The following is a 26,612-nucleotide window of genomic DNA, read 5'->3' on the forward strand; positions in this document are numbered from 1 at the left end:
CAGAAACCATTACCTTCTGTGCTTCAAAGTGCAGATTAATTCATCATTAAGAAGGCCTTTTCCATCCCTTGATCTAACATCTTGACTGCCCCTATCATTTCTCTACCTCTGCTGAAACCTTTATTTATGCCTTTGTCACTGGTCTGACTTCTCCAAAATCTGTTCTATTGGCCTTGCAAGCTATAGAAAATACAATTCATCTAGAACTCCAGCACTAAGTTTAACACACTATTCAACAGCTTCTATCGTCTACAGCCTCCCCAACACACAATATAGAATTCTTCTTGTTTCACAAGCTGACTCCTGTAATGATATCTGTGATTATCCCAACTCGTACCTTCTGCATTCTGCCTTAGTGTGGCACTCTGGTCCTCTGCCTTGCTGCATCTCTTCCCCCATCTTCAAAAGAGACTCCAGGGTAAACTGGGAAAATCTGTTAATGGGTAAAATGAGAGGAGCTCAGTGGGAGATGTTGAAAGAATTTTTAATGTGATGCAGAACCAGTTAATGCCTCTAAAGGGCAAGAGTTCTTGCCAAAAAATAAGGCAAAGACAACTGAAGAGCTAAGAGATGACAAATCTAAAAGAAAAACATACAAAAGTGCAAAAAAAAGCCCTGATCCTGATGAGTGGGAAAGGTAACAGCAGCAAAGAGTGACGCAACAGGTAGTAAGAGCTGCAAAAAAAGTATGCATGGAATATCAAAAATCAGCAGAAACCTTTACAGTTACATAGACAAAAACAGTGGCCAGAAGCAAAGTGAGCCCTTTGAAAACTGATGGTTACATTTGCCACTGAAGATAAGGAAATAGTAGCCACGTTGGATTATCAGTATCTACAACAGAGGAGTATGTTAACATGCTAAATATCTCAAGGAAAATATTATTGAATCAGGGACACAGTCATCAAAATTAAGCAAGATAAGTGATGGAGAAATTATGGCATGAAAGAGCGACATATCTACAGGACCAGATGGTTTCCATCCCAGAGTTTTAAAAGAAGTAGGTGAGTACGGTGCAGATGCTCTAATTATAATCTTCCAACAAAGTTTTCTTCATTTGGAAACTGCTCCTTTAGATTGGAAAATTGCAAATGTCACTTGACTACTTAAGAAAGGTGAGAGGAGGAAACCAGGGAATTATAGTCTGTTGTAGGAGATTACCAGAGCCCATAATCAAGAATAGTGTGACTGGACATCTTAAATTTTCAGCTGTTCTGAAGAGCCAGGGTGGTTTGGTAAAGGGTAGGTTATATCTCAGGAATCTGAATGATTTTTTTGAAGAGGTGATTGTAGTAGTGGACAGGGAAATGTCTATAGTTATTTATATGGACCTCCGGAAGACATTTATGACGATATTGATGTTGACTAAAGTTGAAGCTCATGAAATTGAAGGCATATTATTGATATGGTTAGGAAATTGGCTGAGCAGCAGGAGACAGTAGGGATAATGGACAGACACTCTAATTGGCAGGATGTGACGGGTGGTGTCCTGCAAGCATCTGTATTGAGGTCTCAACTATACATTACATTAACAATTTGGAAGATGAGATAGCCACATATACAAATTTGCTAATGGACATATAGGATTGCAGTGTATATGGAAGCATAAAATTACAGATTAAGTGATTGGGCAAACCTGCAGGACAAATGTGAGGTCATCCACTTCAGAGTACTTTCTAAATGGTGAAAAACTAGAAACAGTGTAGGTCCAAAGACACTTGGGAGAACCAGGTATATAGATCATTAAAATGTCATGACTCATGATAAGGTACTCACTGTTTGAGTATGTCAACGTCTTTTGTGGGTCCTCTCATGATTAAAGAGTCTGATGTGAGATCAGCGTGGACGTCTAGAGAACTGGCAGTTCATATTGTCACTGCTGATGCTTGGGGGAACTTCTGCAGTTGAGCCACTCTGGCATTTCTCTGAGCACATGGAATGTTGTGAGTTTGTCATAAATGGTCCTCTAAATATGCTGAACCAAATTTCAGTGCTTGCCTACACATAGGCTGGTCGCTGCAGTGTTTTTTTAAGAGGTGGTCTGCAATCCTGAAGCTTTTAGGGCTCTTTTATATAGGGTGTCCTTGTGTCATTTGTACTTAATCACCCTTTGATGTAATTTGTCCTGCAACAGTTTCCCAGATCTGTTTGGGGGTCTGTAATCATCGATATGGGAAACATGACACATCATGAATAGGTCAAGAAAATAATCAAAAATGCGAATGGAAGGTTGACTTTTATATCTGGATGACTGGATTGCAAGGGAGCAGAAGTCAGGCTGCAGCCATATAAAGCTTCAGTTAGACTACAGCTGAAGTACTGTGAGCAGTTCTAGGCACTACACTTTAGGAAGGATTTTTGACTTTGGAGAGAGTGCTGTGTGGATTTTCTAGAATGAGTTATGGACTCCAAAGGTTAAATTACATGGAAAGATTAAGCAACCTGGAGTTGTATCCCCTGGTATTTAGAAGGGGTGATTTGATTGAAGTTTTCAAGATATTAAGTTAAATGGGTAAGGTGGATAGAGGGAACTGTTTCCACTGGTTGGGGAATCTAGGACTGGGGTAATAGACTTATGACTAGAGCCAGACCTTACAGGAGTGAAACTCGGAAGCACTTTTTTCACACACAGGTTTGGGAATTCTCTTCCGTAAACAGGAATTGATGCAAGGTCAATTAATTTTAAATCCGAGATTTTTGTTAATTTCATTTCCAGTGAAGGCATGTCTTATAACTTTAAACATGGACTGCGCTCAGGAATTGTCTTTTATTTGAATATGGACACGAACAAAACTGTTAAGATGGCAGCTGAGGGTCAGACAACTTCTGTAATTTCCACATTGACTACCACAAGTTTCCATAAAGTTTCTACATGAATGCCTAGCCCCTTGAATGGACATACCAAGATGAAAACTATCTGTGGAATTTACACTTGCTATTGTTTGTGGATTTACCAAAAGCAAAATCCAGGCTCTCATGTCTCCGAGTTTGTATCTTAACAAAGGAGGTCAGCAGAAACCAATTCATCTCCGGTAAATGTGAGGCACTCATTCATTACCCCATTGTGTAGCCATTGTTTTGGACTTCCAGATTATTCTGCGTGAACAATAGAAGTTGATTATGTGGATAACCTTGTCTTCTGATAACGAATTGTACTTAACCTGGAGATTTACATCTAAAAAGTCTCCTTGCTTGGTTCCTATTCCAAACCCACTTGTAAAAAAGTTTCTCTTGGCGAAACTGCAAGTGACTAACTTCGCAAACTGTTGAACATCCATCTCTTCGACAAAATCCTCATTTACAACTACAGTTATTGAAACCACCTAAATTATCTTTTTGGAATGAAAATGCTGCCTCCACCAGGCATGCAATGACTGTTTTTCCTACGACAAACCAAACATCCGAACTACGAGCTATTCTTTTGTTTATAGATTTCGGGGTGAATGTGTGAAGTGTGAATCTTCTTTAGTTAAATCCTGAAATGCACAAGCACACACCTTCCTTTCCAAACCCACAGATTAAGGACAGTAAAGGAAAGAGTATAAGGGTTTCGGATCTCTCCTGACCCTGTTCATAACAGTTAGCCAAAGGTATTGAGGGTTTATGGAGTAAAGGCAAGCATATGGAGTTACGTTACAGATTCACCATGATCTCATTGAATGATGGAGCAGGCTCGAGAGGTTAAAAGGGCTAATCCTGTTTCTTACCTATAAAATTTTCCTCTACCTCGTTTACTGACTATGATTTGCAAACCTCCTTTTGGTGAATGAGTGAAACTGGTAATGTTTCAGTTCCTCCCTTGGCCTTTGCCTCAGGATGATCAGCTTAATCAATTTTTAAAAATCAAGACTCCATTTGTAAAAATAATATACCTGTGGATTTTACTTCCAGCCTTTTTCAGACTTTCTGTTTGGGGAAGTGCACCGATGCATGTTAATTGTAAATTAATCGAGGAAAATGCAGTGGAAATCAACTTATTGTGCAAGAAATGAAATTAAGGTTTTATTAAATGTAGTTTGGCTGATATAATGTTTAAAACCTTCACTTGTGGAATTATTTTAGGAGGACTTACATCTGCTGTCAATGGCAAATATTGTACCTTTTGAGTTGGGCAATGTTTCCTTATTCTGGAAACCTTTTGGGTTTAGTGGTCCTGTTTGTGCTGTTATGGCACTGGTATAATTTTAGTGTTTATGTGCTGTTAGTTTCTTTTTCAAAGGAAATCATTTGATTCAAAAATGTAAAGGCAAAATTTCAACTGTTTGAAAACCAAACTTGGGCTGGTGAACAAATCATAGATTGACGTGGATAATTTTAAAAATAACATCCCTTCTCTCTGCCCCCTGTATACAAACCACCTGTCCTTCATGATGCTGTCCAGCAGGGAAGGGAGGGCAGTCTGCTGTGATGATTTCACCAACATGGTGCTCCTGTTTGTTCAGCCACCAGGGGCTGTGATTCAAATAAAGCTGGCACATTTTTTAATGCACAAAAAAAAAATACAATTCTGCAGATGTTTGTAATCCGAAATAAAACAAAAAAAATGCTAGAATCACTCTGATTTGCAGAGTATCTATGGAGAAATGGGAAAAATGTTACATTTTCATTTCCATTTTCTGACCGATGTTTATGTAGGCAGCTTTTTTTCTTCCGCCCTCATTGCCCTGCATCTTTCTGTGGTTTTCCATCCAGCAGGCAAAATTCGTCTAAATGAACAGCCAATTTATAAAAACCATGCCAGAGAAATCTTGACTTTCAAGCCTCTAGTTGGGAATGAAATATTCCTGTCTCAGTTCAGATTACCAAGTGACTTGAACACTGTTGGGGTCGGAGTTGTAGCCGTTCTGTTTCTTTTGAAATTCTGCACGTTTTATAAATCAGCTTATCTTCTTTCCAGAAAATTATGGTTCAGCCATTTTCTTTAGCCATGATTTGAGATCTGAATCACTAGGAATGAATTATCTTGCTTGTTTTTATTTGGCATGGCGCAGCTAAACAGACTATTTAACCTAGCAACAACCATGTAATCTTTTATGTGTAAGCATACATGTGGAATTTAACAATAGCGCCTTTGTTAAATGTTTAGCCTAATTATTCAGAACTATGCACACATTGGGTACAGCTATAGTTAACTTTGGAAGAAGGCAATATTTTTTTCCCGTATCTTTGTTTTTCTCTTCCTTCATTCCTTTTCTGATGCCAGTGATTTGTGAAGTAAAGTTTCATGAGTGATCAACCTATGTGCTTTTGTTCATGTGATCCTAACCAATGGGTGTTTGCCAATTAATCATTTGTGGTATTCATAGAAGCATAATATCCAGAAAATGGCACTGATGATGGCTGGGAGGCCTTCACTGCCTCCCCAACGGAGATTGGATAGCTCTGGATAGGAATTAAATATTGACCACTCTGATCTGGAAACAATCCATTGTATGTTTGTTGATTGATCTTCCTGTGGAGGTCTAGGGGGCAGGATTCAATGTGTGCTCCTTTGTTTGTTTCCACCCCTGAGGTGGTAATTCATGCAGTTTTCGCATGGGCAGTCAATGGTAGTCTATTTGGGGAGAGGTGTATATTTCTCTTTTTCAATCCCTCTAAGTCTGAAACTCAGCAGTGAAGTTGTGTTGCACAACTAAATATCAGGATGCATTACTGGGGATGGGATTGGAGTTGGTAATGGTGTTGACTTGGGTAAGTGTGCACCCTGCACAACAGTGTTAGTTGCCTCTGCTGATGCAGGCGCTGGCTCTGGAAGGTGCTGGGCAAGGATTGAATATTCGAGATGTGAACATGCATGAATATTCTGGAGCTCTACTCGATTATTACCTTGAAGAATCAGGGAGTATTTATACAGAATTTTGTCATGGTATGAAATGGCTTTGTAAGAGCCTATTAAAGTTTTATCTTTACACGGTGAGGCTGAAGTGAGTTTGGTGGGTCAGATGCCATTTTCTTGTTCTCTGCTCCCTCATTTTTGTTCTGACATGCTGAGGCTAGTTTAAAAATTAATGCTGTCCTGACTGAGAGGCTAAGGTAGCTCAAATCAAGGATTGAAGTTGCAACCTTGTTGTCTATGTACTCATTACCAACGACCCCTGTACTTTCCTTTTTTGATGTTGTTGTGCACTGTCTATTCATTTGGTGACTTTAAATTGTTTTGCTTAGCTGTATGTGTGCGTGCACTGTATCTTCAAGGGGACAACTTGTACGTAGCCTACACGGTAACTGCCAGGTTGCTGCTTGGTTGTGCAGCTTGGAGCAATTATCAACTGAATCATCAAATGTGGGAAGAGGGTGTGTCACAATGTCTTCTGAGGAGAAATATATTTGGAAAAATATAAATCCATGTGCTGAAAAGGAAGTGCTAATTGCTAATTTGGCTAAGTATCAAATGTTGATAGAGCTGTTGTGTATAATTAAAAAGAACTTCGATTTACATTGTACCTTTCACATCCTCAGTACATCAAAAAGTAATTCATTGGTATGTAACATGCTTTGGGATGTGTGGTCACTGTTGTAATGTCAAAAATGCAGTAGCTAATTTTCAAATGGCTACCACAAACAGCGATGAGCTACATGATCAATTAGTCTGTTTTTGGTGGTAGAAGTTGGGGAATAAGTCTTGGCCAGGGCGCAAGAGGAACACCCTTGCTCTGTTGCCATAGGATCTTTTTGTATTCACCCGAGAGATCAAATGGGATCTTGGTTTAACATCTCTTCAGAAAGTTGGCAACTTTGACAATGCAGTACCAGTGTTGCCAGTCTAAATATTTCAAACAGGTGAAAATTCAAAGTCCAGACCTCAGTAAATGGTGACAGTTTGGAAACTGAGAGCTGAATCCTTTTAATTTTTTTATTTGCAGGTATGTGAATGGACATGCCAAGAAACACTATGAAGATGCTCAAATTAATTCCAACAACATTAAAAAGTCAGAAAAGCATGAAAAAGAGAAGTTGCAGCATGCAGTGTGTATGGATTGCAGCAGTTACAGCACCTATTGGTATGTGAAGGTCAAATATTAAATGTTAATGCAGGTTTGTAATAAGTTCTTTGAACTGCAGCACTTGGTGTGCATTTTAATGTACATTCCTTAAAATTTAAGGACCTGCTTCATTCTGGCCTTCAATGCTGAATAAAATTTGCAAGTACAAGGTGTAGATGTAGGATGTGGGTTTTAGCTGAAATGTTTAGGCTTTTCAGCAGCCTAAAAATCAAAACACAGCTTGACTTTTGTCCCTTTTGAAATCTGCACAGAAGAAAAGAATGAATAAACTTGGAATCTATAGCACTGCATCATGTTCAAAAGCGTTTCAAAGCAAATAGGTGATGAGTTAGTTTTCTGGGAGTGTTGGTTGAAGGGGAAATGATGGCCAGGAAACGATGAGAAACCTCAAACTTAGCCTTCAAGCGGAGGTCTGATTATTGCCATTAAAATGGATTTCAGCACAGCCAGTTTGCACATGCACCAAGGATTCTCAAGCCGTAAAATGGATATATGACTAGATAATGTTTTTGACTGTCGGATGACGTTTGACTAGGACAAGATAATTTCTTGCCTTTTTTTACTTGGGTTAACATCTCACCTAAACAAAACAGGTCACATAATGTTGCGCTCCTCTGGTACTTATCTCTCTCTATCTCTGAAATTTCCTAACACATTCAGTTTCTTTCTGATCCTGACCTCTTGTGCATCCCCCCCTCCCCTGCCTCTTCACTAGTCATAGGTAGCTGTACCTACTGTTGACTGGGTCCTACAGTCTGGAATTTCCCTCCTTTAAACTCTTCTTCAAGTCCCTGTCCTTAAAAGCCCACCTCTTTCACCAAGCTTTTCGTCAGTCTGCCTATTAACTTCTTTGGCTTTGCATTTATTTTTGATTGTGTCTCTCTGAAGCACTTTTTTTCAATGTTAAATGTGCTAAGTAAATACAAGTTGTAAATCACACAGCAAAGTAAAAAAAAATCACTAAAAATTTGAATTATCAGATTTCAAACCAAATAAATTTGAATGAAGTATTTTTAATATATTAAGATTCTTGAAATTGGCTGCCCTGTTTCCCTGCAATTGTTTGGCTATGATATGTTTTGGGATAGTCTGCCATTAGTCTGCTATATAAGATGAAAGTTCTTTTCTTTTCAGAAAAACTGAAAATGAATTTTTGGAATAGCAGTGTTGTGCAATGATAATGCAATGTTGCATTAAGCATATTTGAAGAAGTGGTTGCTTCTGTTTAAATACTTACTTCTGGAAATAAAACCAAAAGCAGTGATAGCTTTATCTTGGTGGTGGTGACAAGACAGTTAAATGTCAGCTTTAGATCTGTGATGGTGTTCTTGGTTCGCCCAGCATCAGCTGATACCTACAGGTACTGCCCCACACATCTCAGCAGTAATTTGCATCCAAATACTTTGTCTGAGATCTGTTATTCCAGAGCTCTTGTTAAGTCTTGATGTCAATTTTGCTTTCTTTAAGCTATTGAACTCCTTTGTAGACTGCACCTCTGCTCTGTCCTCAGGTGATTTTTCTCAGGGCTTTCAAGTGTGCTTCTGCAGTGAGGTTTTCCTTCCTTCAACTGAGTACAGTAAGGTCCTAGGGGAGGGAGGTTTGTCCGTTTTAATATTCTCATGTGTCTGACTGAGCTTGTGTTTTCACCTGTCCCAGTAACAAAGGTGTTTTGCAGTATTCTTGACTGGCTAGGGGCAGACTAGATGATCGTACAATTACTGCATTGTAGGCTTCTGTTGCTGCTAGCTCAATGACTTGATTCAACTTATGTAGTGAAGGCACCTTTGTGAAATTTTTGCTTTACAGGTGCTGCATATTCTTCCTACATTACTTCTAGCTTGGATTGCAAATAAAAGCCCAGAGTTTTGCTCCCTTTTCCAGAACTGGGAATTCACTCCAGCTATGTATTCTCATTTGTAATGGTTTTAAAAAAAATACAAGACAAATTTGTGTTGCTGCATTTGTTCAACAGGAGCATTGACACTCTTATGTGTCCTTTTCTCCTCTCCTGATTGTTTTTGGGAATTTTGGTGCCCCAGTCATATTGAGTGCAGCAAAGAGAAGAGGTAGGATAAGAAAATTCCAGGGAGCACACCATAATTGCTTTCAAATCTCTATGATCAGTAATCACTACTTGCAGCAATTCAACATTGCGCAAGATGAGAGGAGGAAGTGAAGTCCTGATGTCATTCTTTTGACCGTACTTCGCATCACTTAAAAATAGGAACTGGAAATCTATCTTGGGTATTTTGCTGTATAGGATGAGGCATCTGATGTGGAAAAATGAAGTGTAAACCTATTTGAGTATTGGCATCCCTGCATTATATAACTATCACTGGGGGGGGTCTGAGGAGTTTTTTTCTTTATTTTTTCATTGTCACTGCTGGGGCCATCAACCCCAACTGAACTGAATGGCTTGGTAGGCCATTTCAGAGGCCAGTTAATAGTCTGGAGTCACATGCAGGCCAGACCAGGTAAAGATGGCAGATTTCCTTCCCTAGAGGGCATTAGTGAACCAGATGGGTTTTTACCAGATGATAGTTGTCATTGTCACCATTACGGAGACTAGCTTTAGATTCTAAGTTTATTAATGGCATTTAAATTCCACCAGCTTCCATGGTGGGATTTGAACCCATGTCTCCAGATCATTAGCCTGGGCGTCTGGATTACTTGTCCATGGACATTGCCACTACACTCCAGTCTCCCCTGCCCTGTTAACACTGTCATTAGGCAGGATTTCAGCTTGATACCTTATGAATATTCTAATTGGTCAGTGCTGCCATTTTTCATTTGAGGAGATGGATGTTTTGCAGATATGGGCAAGTCACTGAATAAACAATGGTGGAATATGACTTCAGAGTTAATGCAAAGTAAACTTGAACTGCTTCTTATGAATTTAATTAACTTGAAAGACAGTCAGTTAAAATTATAAAATCAGCATTTTCTCCAATTTCCATCTTTCCCTCATGCATTTGGGATTTCAGATTTCTCTTTGAAAACTGCACAAGAGAGCTTACCATGTGCACTAGAAATATGCAGTTTATTGTTAAAGTATATATTTTAGAAAATCTCAGCCACACGCAATTACATCATTTGCTTCAGGCTGCCAGTAATCTTTGTGCATCTTCATCTATTGCCTTTTTGAATATGCCATGAGACCAGTCTTTATTGCATTTAACATTACATACAACTTGCCTTTTCTGCTATATATAGTTATTGCTAAATATATAGAATTTTTATCAATAAAATAACAACGTGAAATGAAAGGAGATTATTTGTCACTTGATTTATGTTTAAAAGTTGTATCTTTCTTTCTACAATCTTGCATCTTTGAACACTTCAGCCCTGAATTTCTTGGCTTGCATTTACTTTGTGCTGATTTTTTTTATATCAGAAACCCGTGTCGAGTGCTTCTGCCACTGTTGGGGAAATGTATTTGAATGTTGTCTTCTGCCATGGCACTTCACTCTTGAGCGTCTTGTCTCTTCTAGATTTTCTCGTCCTTTATTATGCAAGGGTGTGCTAATTTTGGAGACCATTCCAGCTGCTTAGTCCTTCTAGATGTGTATGATTTGGGGGAAGTGGGTGGGTGGGTGCGCAGGGCCAAAAAAAAATTTTGAGTGCATCGAGACTGCTAGCATTTTGTTCGAAATAATGCAGGTCTCTTAAAAACATTTTTAAAAGTGGCAAAAGGTTTGCGAAGATGTATCTTGGAAGCAGCACAAAAGATCAAGGCAATGCACATGGCTTGGCATAAAACTAATATAAATCAGTTATGCAAGAATTTCCTCAGGAAAGAAAAGGGGCAAACTCCACTTGTAGTTAGGTCAAAAGTTTCCAAGAAAGTGCAGGCCTTCCTGTCGTCCCTTTCCATTATAAATATTTTCCTCTGTCTGCATTTTTAATGGAGATGACCTTTGTCAACTTATTGTACTGTAATTGTATTCTGCTGCCAGTGGACATGGAAATGATGATAAGTTACAATAAAGTAAAGCTGGAATTCACGACTTTAAAAATGTGGACCAAATTCCATCTACATATTCTGGCTCAGTTACCCTTGCTCTTTGCTCCGGGTGACTCATAGTCTTGACTTTCTGTACCCTTTGCTGCAGGAGGTGAACTACTTTATCAAGTGATGTACAATCAAATGCGTAAGGGTCAATAATGTTGAGAAGAAAAGAGACGCCTACTTTTTAAAAATGTGTAATCTGTTTTTTGCTTCTAGTTACAGATGTGATGATTTTGTGGTGAATGATACCAAGATGGGCCTGGTTCAGAGGGTCAGAGAGCATCTACAGAACTTGGAGAAGTATGTGTGAATAAGTTAATGGCACTACTATAATCACTTGACTGTGTGAGGTTTATTTTCTAGACTAGTTTATCTGTGTTTAGATGCAGGTTTTGGAAATCAAAAAATGCAGAGTTCAGAAAAGGTTTCGGTATGGCTCACCAAAGTAAGGTCTTGAGACAATATAGCTTGCAAGAGAAGTATAGCTTATAACAGAAATAATGCCAACTTGTGCATTTCCTTTACTTTACTCAGTTCAGTTCCCATCAGCTTGTCCTGGTTAAAAAGGCTACAGTCACAGGTAATGACTCTCCCATATTGGGTGCTCTGACAGCAGCACCTCCTGAACAATTTATTTCAGATTCTGTGGGAAATGCCACTGTGAAAAGTTCCCACTGGGGTGAAAATTTCACCACCTACAGAGTAGTAGTTTTATTCATTTTGTATCAAAGTGGGATATCTTGCCGAGTTAAGTTTCTCATTGAAAGTAGTTTTTGCTAATCTTGGGGGATATGTTTACTGGTAGGCAGAGAACACATTTATGGCCAAATGTACTGTTGGCCTGGATAATTGCTTTCATTTGAAGTCTTAAACAAAAGGAAAAGAACAAGTATTTAATTTGGTTTCCGTTGAATTTACATTTTCTATTTAAAAGTAAACATTTTAATTCTAGATAATACTCCAGCCTCAGCAGTAATGTCACATTTTGCAATTTAGTACTTTTTAGGTAGTTTAATTTTTATTTTAGTGGAAATGTTGTATTAAAGGCTTTGTTTTGTGGCAAGGATAAGGGGGGTGTGGCATGTAAATACAAACTTGCATTTATAAAGTACCTTATCTTGTGTTGCAAGCTTCTGAAAGTCTTGCATAAGAACAAGAAATAGAAGCAGGAGTAGACCTTATGATCCCTAGATCCTCTTCCACTAGCCAGTAAAGATCATGGCTGAATTTTCACCCACTCCACTTTCCCACTGTAATCCCATATCCCTTAATTTCCTTAGTTTCCAAAAATATTGACCTCAGTCTCAGAATGTAGGCAGTGAAGGAAGCATTCACAACCCTCTGGAGTAGAGAATTACAAAGAATCACCATCCTCTGAGTGAAGAAATTTCTCCACATCTCATACTTAAATGATTGCCCCCTTATATTGAGAACCACTGTTTTAGATTTTCCAACCTCTCAGCATCTGTCCTGTAAAGCCCTCTAAGAATTCCTTATATTTCAATGAGATTGCTTCTTCTCCTCCTAAATGCCAGGAAGTAAAAACCTATTCTATTCAATCTCTCTTCAAAGAACATACCCCTCATTCAAGGAATCAGTTTAATGAACCTTTGCATTCCCTCTAAGGCGAGTATATCCATCTTCAGGTACAGAGACCAAATCCATACACAGTATTCCAGGTGTGGCCTCACTAAAGCCCTGGATAAATGCTGCAAGACTTCCTTACTCTTTAACCCCTTGCAATTAAAGGCCAACATGCTTTTTCAGAAGCAAAATATCACTGATGTTGGAAATCTGAAATAAAAACAGAAAATACAGGAAATAATCAAAACATCAGGCAATATCTGTGAAGAGAGGAACAGAGTTAACATTTCAGGTTTGCTAGTTGTATTTTTTCTCATTTCTTTCTTTATTCTTTTACTTTGCATTCAGACCACTGCTATCCAGCCATTCACACCTCATCTGGATGCATTTTTGGTTCCTTTTATCTATTACCACATCCTTTTGTTAAGCCCAATCAACTGTGCCTTTTTTTTTGAGGAGATTGTGATGGGTGTGGAAAAGCTGGATGGCTGCAAGCCTGACAGCTTTTTATAGAAACACAGAATGGATGCAGCACAGGAGGCCAGTCAGCCTGTTGTGTTTGTGCTGAATCTCTGCAAGAGCAATTCACCTAGTGCCACTCCTACACCTCTTCCCCATTGACCTACTAATTCTTTTTTTATAGATATAAATCCAATTCCCTTTTGAAAGCTATGTCTCCACACTCTCAGTCAGTGCATTCCAGGCCTAACCACTCACTGCATAAAAAAAGATTTTCCTCATGTCATCGTTACATCTTTTGCCAATTACCTTCATTCTGAGCCCTCTGGTTCTGGATTCTTCCACCAATGGGAATCATTTCTCCCCATCCACTCTGTCTAATTCCCCACATGATTTTGAACACCTTTATCAAATCTCCTCTAAACCTTCTCTTCTCCTAGGAAAGCAGTCCTAGCATCTCCTGTCTTTCTTCATAGCTGAAGTTCCCCATCCCTAGAACCATTTTTGTGAATCTTTGCCACACCCTCTCTAATGATTTCGCATTCTTCCTAAATCACGGTGCCCCTTTAGAATTGTACCCTTGATTTTATATTGTGTCTCTGCGTTCTTCCTACCAAAATGAATCACTTTGTGTTTCTCTGTGTAAATTTAATCTGCCACTTGTCCGTCAGTTCCACCAATCTGCCTGTCCTTTTCAAGCTTAACACTGTCCCCCTTGTGGTCCACAATAATTCCAGGTTTTGTGTCATCAGAAAACTTTGAAATAGTGCCACGTACACCAAAGTTTAGGTCTTTAAGATTTATCAGGAAGATCAGGGGTTCTAACGCCGATCCTTGAGGGACTACGTTATAAGGCTTCTTCCAGCCTGACAAGCCTTTCACCATTACTCTGTTCCCTCTCATTCAACCAATTTCATATGTTGCTACTGTCCTTTTATTCCATAAGCTCTAACTTTGTTCACAACAGTTGTGCAGCACTTTATTAAATGCCTTTTGGATAACTTTTTCTCCAGCACTACAGTATTCCCCTTGATCAATACTACTGCACCCCCGCCCCCTTTTTTACCTTTCCTATCTACTCTGAAGACCTTGTGTCCAGGCATATTTGATATCCAGTCCTGTCCTTTGAACCAGGTTTTTCCATGCGGCTATCTGCAGCTCGCCAACCTTATTTATCACACTCTGCACATTCGCATACATGCACAGTAACTCTAATTTAGACTTCATTACCTTTGCTCTTATTCTGACCCCTGACTCTGACGTGCCCCAGTTAATTCTCTATGTAACTTGGTGCCTCTCTAGTATTACTTCATGGTTTCCACACCACTTCTAAGTTAGTGTAAACCCTTCCCTGCAAGGGGAGTATAAATTGCCCTGCAAGGAAATTGATCCTGGCTCTGTTTAGGTGCAATCTGTCTGGCCTGTACAGGCTCTGTCTCCCTTAGAACTGGCCCTAAATCTCAGGAATCTAAAGCCTTCCTCCCATTTGCACCAACTCTCCAGCCATACATTCATCTGCTTTATCAGCCTATTTCTATACTTGCACACGGTACTGTGAGTTATTATTCTTTCGGGGATGTGGGTGCCACTGGTAAGTCTGCATTTGTTGCCCATATCTAATTGCTCTTGAACTGAGTGGATCGCTAGGCCATTTCAGAGGGCAGTTAAGTACATTGCTGCGGATCTGGAGTCATGTGTAGCCCAGAGTTCCTTCTCTAAAGGGCTTTGGTGAGCCGGATGGGTTTTTACATCAATTGATAGTCTCATGGTCACCATCACCGAGACCAGCTTTATATTCCAAATTTATTAATTGAATTCAAATTCCACCAGCTGCTATAATGGGGTTTGAACCCATGTCCCTGGCCTGGACCTCTGGATTACTAGTCCAGTGAGGTTACCACTGCACCATCATCTCCTCCCACCCAGTAATGTCCCAGTAATCCGATAATTGCTACTTTTGAGATCCTGCTTACTAATTTCCTACCCAACTCCTGAAATCCTGACTGCAGGACCATATCTCTCTTTCTACTTATGTTGTTGGTAGCAATGTGGGCCATGACCACTGACTATTGACCCTCCCCCCTCAATGTTCTTCTGCCATTCAGCGACATCCTTGGCCCTGGGATGAGGGAGGCAACACACCTTCCTGGATTCACATCTACAGTTGCAGAAACGCTTGTATGTACCCCTGTCAAATCTCCTTTTGCTATTGCTCTTCCAGTCTTGGTGACCCCCAGTACAGCTGAGGCAGTTGTACGACCATGGACTTGGCTCTGGCTGCACTCCCCAGATGAACTATCACTTTCATCAGTATTCGGAACTGAATACTGGTTGGAGAGTGGGATAGGCTCTGGAGACTTTTGTACAAGCTTAGTCATTCTTGACTCGTGGTCACCCGTTCCTTCATTCCCTGCATACCCTTAAGCTGTGGATTGACCACATCTATAAATGTGCTATTCACAAAGTTCTCAACTTGTGGATGCTAACCACTTCAACACAAGTGGGAGAAGAGAAGCATTAAATTCTGGAATAGCACATTTGGAGTCCTGCATTTGTGTTGTTATATTGATACTTAATTTGCCATCAGCGATTTTTAAATAGCATCAGCCACGTGTATCTGTAGTTTGAACCATAATGATGCCATTCTTGACTTTGCATCCATTATTGTGATTTCTGATTGTATTCCCTGGGCACAGTAAAATATGACTATGATACACATGGCTCTCTAACTAGTATCTCTAATACCAGTTAGAGATCATAAACCTAATACGACACCCAACATATTATCTGATTAGAAAATTGTCCATAATTGTGTCTGGATTGTGGTGTTACTGATCTTCATTTAAACCCGTGTGGTGCAATGTCCCTGCTAAGATGCATGGGTATGTGGCTGTGAAAATGTCAGGAAGGTGCCACATTAGGATTTGTTCTGTGATAAATACTGTGCGCGCCTGGCTGCATAAAAAATTTAAAGGGACTGCACATAGTGGGGAAAAACTGGCTACACACAAGAAATACATTTTAAAGGATGAGTGGTGTGTTTCTGTATTGATCTTTTAGAATACCAGCCCCAATAATTAACCACCTTCACCTTGGTGTCTGCTGAAAATAACCGACTGATACATTTGAGCTGGACTGTTTGTGTCAAAAAGATTCAGTTGGTCCAGTTATGAATAGTTGGAGTGGTACCTCCATCGATTGAGAGCAACCTGGAATTGTGTACAGACTGGCTTTTAGTTCTCCATTTGGGTTTTGCCCCATCAGGAGTCTGGAGAAGGAAATATCTCTAATTCTTTACTGGTTGTGTAAGCCCGGCTCCAAACTTACGTTGAAATCTTCGTTGACTTTTCCTGACAGTTAAGAGTTTTCTCACCTTGTACTCTCCAGTCTTTAGTTGGGCCTCCATGGTCTACCACTGCTTAGGAAGATGAGAAAAGGCCTTTTGATCCGTTGAAACCAATCCCTTTAAAGCATGCATTTGCCATCTAGAAAACACCCTATTTAAAAATGTCTATAGCTGCAAATAGAAAAGATCTGCACTTATGTCTGTTTTAGAGGAATCTACCACAATGTGTGAAAATAGTATCACCCTAACTACAGAGCCGACCTGGGGAAGTCGATAGCTATTCCTGTAGGCCTTATGCAACAACTCTATTCATTTCCTTTCTCCCCACTCTCCCAACTTTGGAAGACGCTCAATTGCAGAATATTTGCAAATAGCTTGTTGACAAAAAAGTAAATGTACATATTTTTTGAACTAGACTTTTTTTGGTATTAAATGAAGTCCCCTGACCTGAAGCACGCGTAGTCCTTGACCCAGAGTATTATTATTTTTATCGGCTTTGGTGATTGCCAGAAAAGCAAGTGAACTGTACACTCTGAGCTGTTCCCTTATTTGACAGGAAGGCAGTGATCAGACATCACTGTAAATTCCTCCAGGGTCATGCCTGAATTCTGTCTGACTCGGGCAATCAACCCTCAAATCTGGTGTGTGAATGTTTGGGTGATAGCCTGATGCATTTTCATCAGCGCCAGTTAACTGGCTGTTTTGCCATCGAAGAGAAGTTGTGTTGTAAAGGCAAGAAATGTAAATCATAGTGATTTCGCTTTATTCTTGCACCCCTAGTCATGCTTCTGAATAATTATGTTACCCATAATGTAGAAAAGAAGGGCGTTACGCTAAAAGAATGTGTACTGTATTGAAAGGTGCGCCTCCCTTGCTTTCTGTAGAGAGAGTGATAGCCTCATCCACTGAAGGAGATGATTTGATAAAACCTTTCACAATATGATGCATTAGATTGAGGGGCAGCAGGTATTGAGTTTATATTAAAACATTTTGTGGCATTGTTTGATATATACACTTTAATAGAGTTATTGCACAGGATTGGGAGACAGAATTGCACCTGAGAATCATTTTTCAATTGCGTACGTTCTACCAGAAGAAAATTAAACCCTTGTTCCTATAAAATGCGTTGGACATCATCTTTTTCTCTTTAATCTTGAATGTTATCACAAAAGACGGCAATAGATTATCAAGCATGTTTTGATTTATGTTCTTCATTACTTCAGCAACATAGCTATAGTTCGTGTCCATGTGAGAACGAAGTGTACTGAATGGGTCATTTATCCCTTAGGTTGCAATGTTGCAAGTCAAGAAGGAACTAATTTGAAAAAATACTGTTCTGTAGTTATTCATTTGATTCCATTTATGTACCGAGCGAAGAAAAATGTAGCCATATTTAGCTATGGGATCTATTAAACATTTAGATATTTTAGTGGTCCTATTAAGAGTGCTTTATATCATCATCTCTTTGCAGCCATTTGGTCATTGGTTTTTACAAATATCCTATGCTGGTATTTAATTTACATGTTTTTTAAAAAGTAGACGTTTCGTTGCATACATTATAGTGTGCACTATTCATGAATTTAAATGTCTCATGTTCACTCCCCTGTGCGCGCCCTCCCCCTCGCCCCTGGCGCGCGTGCACCCCCCAGCACGCACATGTCCCCCTGCCCCCAGCATGCCCATCCTCGACCCCAGCAAGCACATCTCCTCCCCCCCCCCCCCCCCCCCCCCCCCCCCCCCCAAACATCGCCAATCAAGCTGGCTGCTTTGTCCTGGAGGGTGTTGAGCTTCTTGAGTATTGTTGCAGCTGCACTCATCCGGACAAGTGGAGAATGTTCCATCACACTCCTGACTTGTGTCTTGTTGATAGTGGATAGGCTTTGGGGAGTCAAGATGTGAGTTATTCCTAGTCTCTGACCTGCTTTTGTCACCACAGTGTTTATATGGCTTGTTCAGTTCAGTTTCTAGTCAATGGTATCCCCCAGGATATTGATGGTGGGGGATTCAGCTATGGTAATGCCATTGAATGTCAAGGGTCAGTGGTTAGATTCTCTCTTGTTGGAGATGGTCATTGGCTGGCACTTACGTGGCACGAATGTTACTTGCAACTTGTCAGCCCAAGCCTTGATATTATCCAGGTCTTGATGCATTTGGACATGGACTGCTTCAGTATCTGAGGAGGCGTGAATGGTGCTGAACATTGTGCAACCACCTCTGACCTTATGATGGAAGGAAGGTCATTGATGAAGCAGCTGAAGATGGTTGTACCTAGGACACTACCCTGAGGAACTCCTGCAGTGATGCCATGAAACTGAGATGAGTGACCTTCAACAACCACAACCATTTTCCTTTGTGCTAGGTATGACTCCAACCAGCAGAGTGTTAACCCTCTGGTTCCCATTGACTTCAGCTTTGCTAAGGCTCCTTGAGTGGCCACATTCGGTCAAATGTGACCTTGATGTCAAAAGGGCAGTCACACTCACTTCACCTCTGGAAATCAGCTCTTTTGTCCATGTAGGAACCAAGGCTGTAATAAGATCAGGAGCTGAGTGGCCCTGGTGGAACTCAAAGTGAGCATCAGTGAGCAGGTTGTTGCTAAGCAAGTGCTGCTTGATAGCACTGTTGATGACCCCTTCCATACCTCTACTGATGATCGAGAGTAGACTGATGGTGCAGTAATTGGCCAGATTGTAATTGCCCTGCTTTTTGTGGAAGCTATGTACTTGGGCAGTTTTCCACATTGCTGGGTAATTGCCAGTGTTGTAGTTGTGCTGGAACAGTTTGGTTAGGGGCATGGCAAGTTCTGGAGCACAAGTCTTCAGTACTAATGCCAGAATATTTTCAGGGCCCATCGACTAACCTTTGCAGTATCCAGTGTCTGCAGCCGTTTTTTGATATCGCGTGGAGTGCTTTCAATTGGCTGAAGATTGGCATCTGTGATGCTGAGGACCTCCAGGGGAGGCAGAGATGGATCATCAACACGGAGCTTCTGGCTCAAAACTGTTGCAAATGCTTCGGCCTCCTTGTTTGCACTGATGTGCTGGGCTTGAGCTGTTTAATTGTCTTCCACCATTCATAAGATGTGGCAGGACTGCAAGGCTTGGATCTGCACTGTTGGTTGTGGAATTGCTTAGCTCTGCCTATCACTTGCTGCTTATCCTCTTTGGCATGCAAATAGTCCTGTGTTGTAGCTTTACCAGGTTGACACCTCATTTTTAGGTATGTCTGGTGCTGTTCCTGGCATACCCTCCTGCATTCTTCATTGAACCAGGGTTGATCCCCTGGCTTGGTGGTAATGGTAGAGTGGGGGAAGTGCCAGGCCACGAGGTTACAGATTGTGGTTGACTACACTTCTGCTGCTGCTGATGGCCCACAGTGCCTCATGGTTGCCAAGTCTTGAATTGCTAGATCTGTTCAAAATTTATCCCATTTAGCACGGTGGTAGTGCCACACAACACGATGGAGGGTATCCTCAATGCGAAGATGGGACTTGTGGCATCAAGGACTGTGTGGTGGTTACTCCTGTTGATACTATCATGGACAGATGCATCTGCAGCAGAAAGGTTGGTGAGAATGAGGTCAAGTATGTTTTTCCTTCTTGGTTCCCTCACCACCTGCCGAAGACCCAGTCTGGCAGCTATGTCCTTTAGGACTTGGCCTGCTTTGTCAGTCGTGGTGCTACCAAGCCACTCTTGGTGATGGGCATTAAGGCCCTCATCCAGAACACATTCTGCACCCTTGCCACCCTCAATGTTCCTCCCAGTGGTGCTCAACATAGAGGAGCACTGATTCATCAATACTCAGGAGGAGATTTCCTTGCCCATGTTTGACCTGATGCCATAAGACTTCATTGGGTCCGGATGTTGAGAACTCCCAGGGCAACTCCCTCCCGACTGTATACCAGTGGGACAGGGCATCCCCAGGAATGATGATGGTGGTGTCTGGGGCATTATCTGTAAGGTATGATTCCAAAAGTATTACTATGTCAAGCTTTGGTTTAATTACACTGTACGACAGCTGTCCCAATTTTGGCACAAGAGCCAGTTGTTAGTCGTATGGAGGACTTTGAAGGGTTGACAGGACTGAGTTTGTTGTTAAAGTTACCGGTGCTTAAGTTGATGTTGGGTAGTCCGTCAGGTTTCATTCCTTTTAGACTTTGTAGCGGTTTGATACAACTGAGTGGCTTGCTAGGCCATTTAGAGGGCAGTTAAGAGTCAACCACATTTCTGTGGTCTGGAGTTGCATGTAGGCCAGATCGGGTAAGGACAGCAGATTTCCTTCCCTAAAGGATATTCGCGAACCAGATGGATTTTTACGACAATGGTTGCAAGCTCGTCGTTAGACTTCTGATTTTTATTAAATGCAAATTTTGCTATTTGCCTTGGTGGGATTTGAACCTGGATCCCTAGAGCATTACCCTGGGTCTCTGGATTACTAGTCCAGTGACAATACCACTACGCTACCACTACAACTTCTGCTGATTTTTCTTCGTCCCAACTTTAGCAATGCGGAATCATATTTGGGTCAAGGCATATTATTATCTAAGTAAATTGATAACAGATAACAGCTAGAACTCATGATGTTCAGTCACAAAATATAAAATTCCTTCGTAAGTTGCAGTTTGCATTGTCTTGCTGAGCAAAATGATACCACGAGCTACCCTGTTAGTGGTTTGTGTATCACCTGCTAGCCAATTATGAGTCGCTCCCAGATGTCTACTTATTTATCGAGAAAGGAATTAACTGTGGCCCTTGTTTTGAGGCAGTTTTGCTACAAAAAATTTTAGTTTATTGCAGAAAATAGAAGTTTGCTACATTTATTAGTACTGTACGGAATATTAAGGTTGACAGACTTTTTTAAACTGATCAGCTTTTGAATTAATACATGTACATTTTGAGCATCAGTAAAAAGGTGCTGCAGAGAAATCCAGAGATGTGTTTTGTTTTTCATTATTATTAGCATTTAAATAACAGCTTTGTGACTTTTAAGATATTGCGTTTTTTGACTCCTCTGATTGAGGCTGCCAACCTCTGTTATAGACGATTAGCATCCAGGATCTGAGTTCTGGAGCTCAGGTTACAGCTGGCTCCCTATTCCAACAGCAGATAAGGAAGCTAAATTTAGTACTGTGATCCATTTTGATCTAAGCAAACAGCATTTGTTATAGACAGGAGGTGGGTTAATTTGAACAGCCCTGACTTTTCATCTCACCAGTCCTTCGTAAACAAAAAGGTGCTTTGATTTGCTTCCCCCTTAATAAGCGGTGGCATGTTTCCCAACCCCTTATTCCCGGTGCGATCCAATTTTCTATTGGTAACCCCACAGCAAGCTCAAGATAGGATGAACTCGGAGGGTTGGTTTATTTGCACACACTCAAAACATGGGAGGGGAGCGTCACTGCGTGCCTTGTACTGTAAAAGATGGATAGAGAAAGAAAGATTTACGGGGCAAAGACCACAGAGAAAAGAATTTTGGTTAACGTGTATCCAGACTCCAGAATCAAAGTCCAATGAGGTATTCGTTCACCGAGGTCGGTAGGCTGAAAACTGATGCAGGGTAATTCACTTTTCCAGTAAAGTTGACTTCCACGATGAGATAGGCACACAGATGAATCAGTCTTGTAGAGGCAATGGTACAGAAATTCCAGTAGAAATGTAGTTGGAGCCAGGCATTCAGCCTGGCAGAGCCCCTTTTCCGTGCTGCTGCTAGGTAGATGGAAAGATGGCAGACTGGGATTTCTTCATACTACAAAGTAATATTACTGGTTCCACCAGCTTAGGGGTTCATGTCGCATGACTCTCGCCTCTCCTCCCTGGCTTGGACAAAGGGTGTGTGTCCGTTTGCTGGTTAATGAGATGGTTAATGTCCAACCATTAAGCCTTGAATGGGAGGTTGCAGGACCCTTTGTCCTAGCAAATTAATTGGCTCTTGTTGGCCAGGCCTGGCTTATGAAATTTAGACAGCTTTTGTATAGTTGCCTTTGAATTTGGTCTCTGCAGCACCTTGTTAGGGTCTCTTCAGAGATAACGAGATGTCAGTTTCTATGAAACTGCCATATTAGTTATAAAAATATAATGTGTGAGGTCTTAGCCCTCTGACACAGTGCAAAAGGGTTTTGTAAGCTCATGTAAAGTTGTGTGTTTGTCTATGTATATTTTGTCACTCCTGCCTGCAATGATAATGCATTGCTTGCAATGATGATACACCACCTGTACCTATTTGTTATAACCTTTTTGAGGTGAGAGGAACTGTTCCCCACGGTACCATTTATTTCCGGCCAGTAATAGGCATGATAGCATGATCAATAATTTCACATCACACAGCTAGGAATGTTTTTTTTTCTCACTTTATATAGGGCAAGGATTCCAAACATTGAGCTGAGAACACTGTTTATGCTGTATTTTTGCTAGAATATATAAGTAAAATATATTTTTTCACAATTACTGTACATGTTTAATATGAATCTCAAATAAGATGCTTCCCAGCTCAATGGTGGAGAAGTTTTTTTTTTAAACCTTCTGTGGGAGAGGGCCTTCATTCTCAATCATCGCATACATCTGCTCAAATATTTGTGCCTCTTCAATGCTGGCCTATGTCTGACAAGAACAGTTAAGTTCCAATGCCTGATTGTTTTTTTTTAAACTGGTTACTGCACTTTTTTATGTTGCTAAATGTCTTGATGATCTTTAGTTGGTTCACTGACTTATGAATCTGCATGTGGCTATGCCACTTTTATCTGCACAGCCTCCAACCCAGGTCCCCCTCTTGCACACAATGCCATGACCAATCCGGCAAGGTGGAACAAAATTGAAGCCTGTTGTCCACGTTGGACTCTTTATTGTTGGCCACAGTACTCACCCAAGTTTAGTTATGAATGACTGCTTCAAGCTGTAGAGATTATACATTAACTAATATCTATATCTAAGCATGGCAAACATTCATAGTTTATCATCCTTAGTAAGGCTTCATTGCTCACAATATCTGAATAGACCATTCAAAATACTTGGTATAGAACAGTGAAAATCAAATAGTGGGAATATAGAACCAGCTGGAGTGGTCACATAAATAAGCTCATAGGGACAGGAGTCGATCATTTAACCCCTCAAGCTTATTCCATCATTCAATTAGATAATGGCTAATCTGTATGTCAGCTGCATTTACTTGCTAATACAGAAGCAAAATAATGCAGATGCTGGAAATCTGAAATAAAAACAGCAGACTAGAAATACTCAGCAGGTCTGGCAGCATCTACAGAGAGCAACCGGGGTAATGTTTCTGGTCAATGACCCTCCTTCAGGACCTGAAATGTTTACTCTGTTTCTTTCCACAGATGCTATTTAAATGCAAGTTCACCTATTCTTTAAAATTGTACATACAACAAATTTTCATTTTTAGTTCTCAGCAGGTGTCTTCAAACATCTTAATTTGAGTTCTTCCAAAAAAAACCAAATGAATTGAATTTCAAATAAACAAAAATGATATATTGACATCACCTTTTTTTGTTTGAAAAACTCAAGTACAATGTGAGTGAAAAATATTCTGCTGCACCCTTTTGATCTATCAAATCGGTTTCTGTGTCATGTGCACTGATATCTACATTTGTTTACTACTGTTCTCATGATAACATTTCCTGTCTTCAAAAGTCTCTTTCATTTTACCACTCTTGCCCGTCTTAAGATAAACTCTTCGAAAACGCTCTGGCAACAGGATGTATGCAGTGTCTTAAGTGACATCTGGATGAACTCACCCAGTGTTTCCTTAACTGCAGAAACACTGTACTAATCACAATAAATCCATTCTTTACTTGACCACAGTTTATTTGGCCAACCCTTAAAGGGTTCACGCATAGTATATCGTTCAAACATTTTACAAAACTTGCACAGCATAACACACTGCCTAGTAAGATGCATGCACTGAAATCTCCTGTGCTGTTGCGCACAGGAAGTCAAAAGCTGCCTGCTTTAATACCTCTCATGCACAATAAGACAAACACATCAGTCTTTGACAGCAGAGGATTAAAGCTTCATTTCACATGATAGTGAATAAACAGTTTTTTCTAATCATAAAATGCAGTGCTTACGTTTGGTATTGTGTGACATACTTAGAGAAACTCTACCCAGACAGAACAACACATACCAGATATGCTGCCAGTCACTTACTGTCCCTGATGTTTGCTAATATTTGTACAAAATATTTTCACACCTTACTACACCAGTTGCCCATCAAAAAGAAGCATCTCACAATAACAGACTATTCAGTTTCTAATGCATTCATTCATCGTACAAATTAGTAACTGACCCATATCTACCGCTACCCGTCCTCAAACCTGCTGTTGATTCAAACCTCAGATGCAAAGGCCACAATCACCCATAAGGTTGTCTGACCACTTTCTGGTTTCCCTTACCATTCGGCTGTAGAAAGTGATCCCTGCTGCTCCTTGCTTGCTTGTGTCCTCTAACTCCCATCGCCCAGTCCTTTTGGTTCTCCAGTTGCCAGAACACATCTGGCGCTAAACTGTCCTCTCTTCAAAACTCTTCTTCCCAGCAAACCAGCCTTTGTCTTCCACCCATGGTACACGTCACCCACTCTTCACTGCCTAGATTAGAAGAATGTAATCTTGAGTGCAATTGGCTGTCAATTTTCAAGATTTGACTTTACCTCATTCTCCTGCCAAGACACTTCTTATTCCAAAATAATTCTAGAGCTCAAGAAAGACCTTTAATTCCATTCCCTTCTCTACCCTCAGCTCAAATACTGAATGTGAGGAGCTTGTGGATTTCTTTGTCTCTGAGATGACATCCATACAACTGCGTCCTCCTTTAGCAGACCTCCACACAGTCTCCCAGCCACTCCAGCCCTAATCCTGCTTCACTTTGCACTTCCTTCCCCATGTCTCTTTTTGCCTTCTAATTTTCTGCTCCCATGATCCTCTTGTACCTAACACCTGATGGTACTTAGTTACTTATGGTTTTTATTATAATTGACATTATTAATGGTTCATTTTCCTCAGGGACTGTCTGTCTGCCATTCAAAATTGCTATTATCCTTCCCCACCTGAGAACTCACTGTCGACCGACCTGTTGCCCCATCCCAGTAAGGTCTTTGCTCATTGGCCCCACCCCTCAGCTCTGTGATTACCTCTTCAAGCCCTCCATCCTGACTTCCAGCCATATCAAGGCAACATTCCTGAGCTAATGTCACAGGTAAAATGTTGCATGTGACTGAATTATCCCTTGATGCGCTTCTTGATCATCCTGCAATATTTGTCATGACGAGCACTCCCCCACGAGATAGCCCTTGTGCAGTCCCGTTCTGACCTAGTGTATGCAGCCAGTTTATTTCATAGCAGTGATTTCTATTCCACTCTCTGCACCATTTGTCTTGGGGTCTCTCAATGTCCTATGCTTGGGCCAACCTGCCTTCTCCCCTTCACTTCTCCTCTTTCAACTGCTGCTCTCTGCTCCTTAGTGGAAAAGTAACCACAGTGTACTGCTTACTAATAAGTACTAACTCACCATTTCTCAGGCATTCTGTTTTAATTTGTCTATATGCTTTCTTTGCCACTCTGTCACCCAAATTAGTATTGGAAATAATTGAGAAACTATGATAACATCCATAGGATGTCCCAAATGCTTTACATTCACTATTTTAAGTGAAGTCACTGTTGTATAGTTAAATGTGGGAGCCAATTTGTGTCTGTTCAACAGCAAATAGATGAATGATTGAGTGGTGATAATTAAATGGAAAATGTTGGCTAGAATGCCAAGAGAATTCCATACTCTTTATGGCATTATTTTGTGTCTGCCTGACCAATCAGGTTAATATCTCTTCTGAAATAAGGCACCTGCTATAATCAGTACTCCTATAGTTCTGTAAGTAAGTGCTAGCCTAGGTTATATGTTCAAAACCTTGAGTGGGCCTTGAACCTGCTGCAACCTTTTTACTAAGGTGCAAATGCTACCCACTGAGTCTGGGATGTCCAACAATGAATTCCAGTCTCTTGGCTGTAAATGGCTTATTCTATTTTATTGGCAGCATTTTTTTTTTATCATTCATCGGATGTGGGTGGCTGGCTGGCTCAGCCAGCATTTATTGCCCACTGCTAATTGCCCCCAGCAGATTTCCTTCCCTAAAGGGCTTTAGTGAACCAGATGGGTTTTTACAACAATCGACAGTGGCTTCATGGTCATCATTAAACTTTTAATTCCAG

At 40.6% G+C, this 26,612-nt stretch overlaps 1 protein-coding gene across 3 annotated transcripts in view; it reads left to right on the top strand.

Moving 5' to 3' along the window:
* The window catches only part of usp3 (ubiquitin specific peptidase 3), an 87,435-nt gene that overhangs the window by 13,490 nt on the left and 47,333 nt on the right, over positions 1–26,612 (top strand). For all 3 annotated transcript variants that reach the window (XM_041178506.1, XM_041178507.1, XM_041178508.1), the window contains exons 3-4: positions 6,864–7,001; positions 11,230–11,313. In XM_041178506.1, the coding sequence (XP_041034440.1) occupies positions 6,864–7,001; positions 11,230–11,313 (222 nt within the window). The remainder of the gene's footprint in view (positions 1–6,863; positions 7,002–11,229; positions 11,314–26,612) is intronic.

The sequence above is a fragment of the Carcharodon carcharias genome, chromosome 32 (assembly GCF_017639515.1).
Source record: "Carcharodon carcharias isolate sCarCar2 chromosome 32, sCarCar2.pri, whole genome shotgun sequence".
NCBI lineage: Eukaryota > Metazoa > Chordata > Chondrichthyes > Lamniformes > Lamnidae > Carcharodon > Carcharodon carcharias.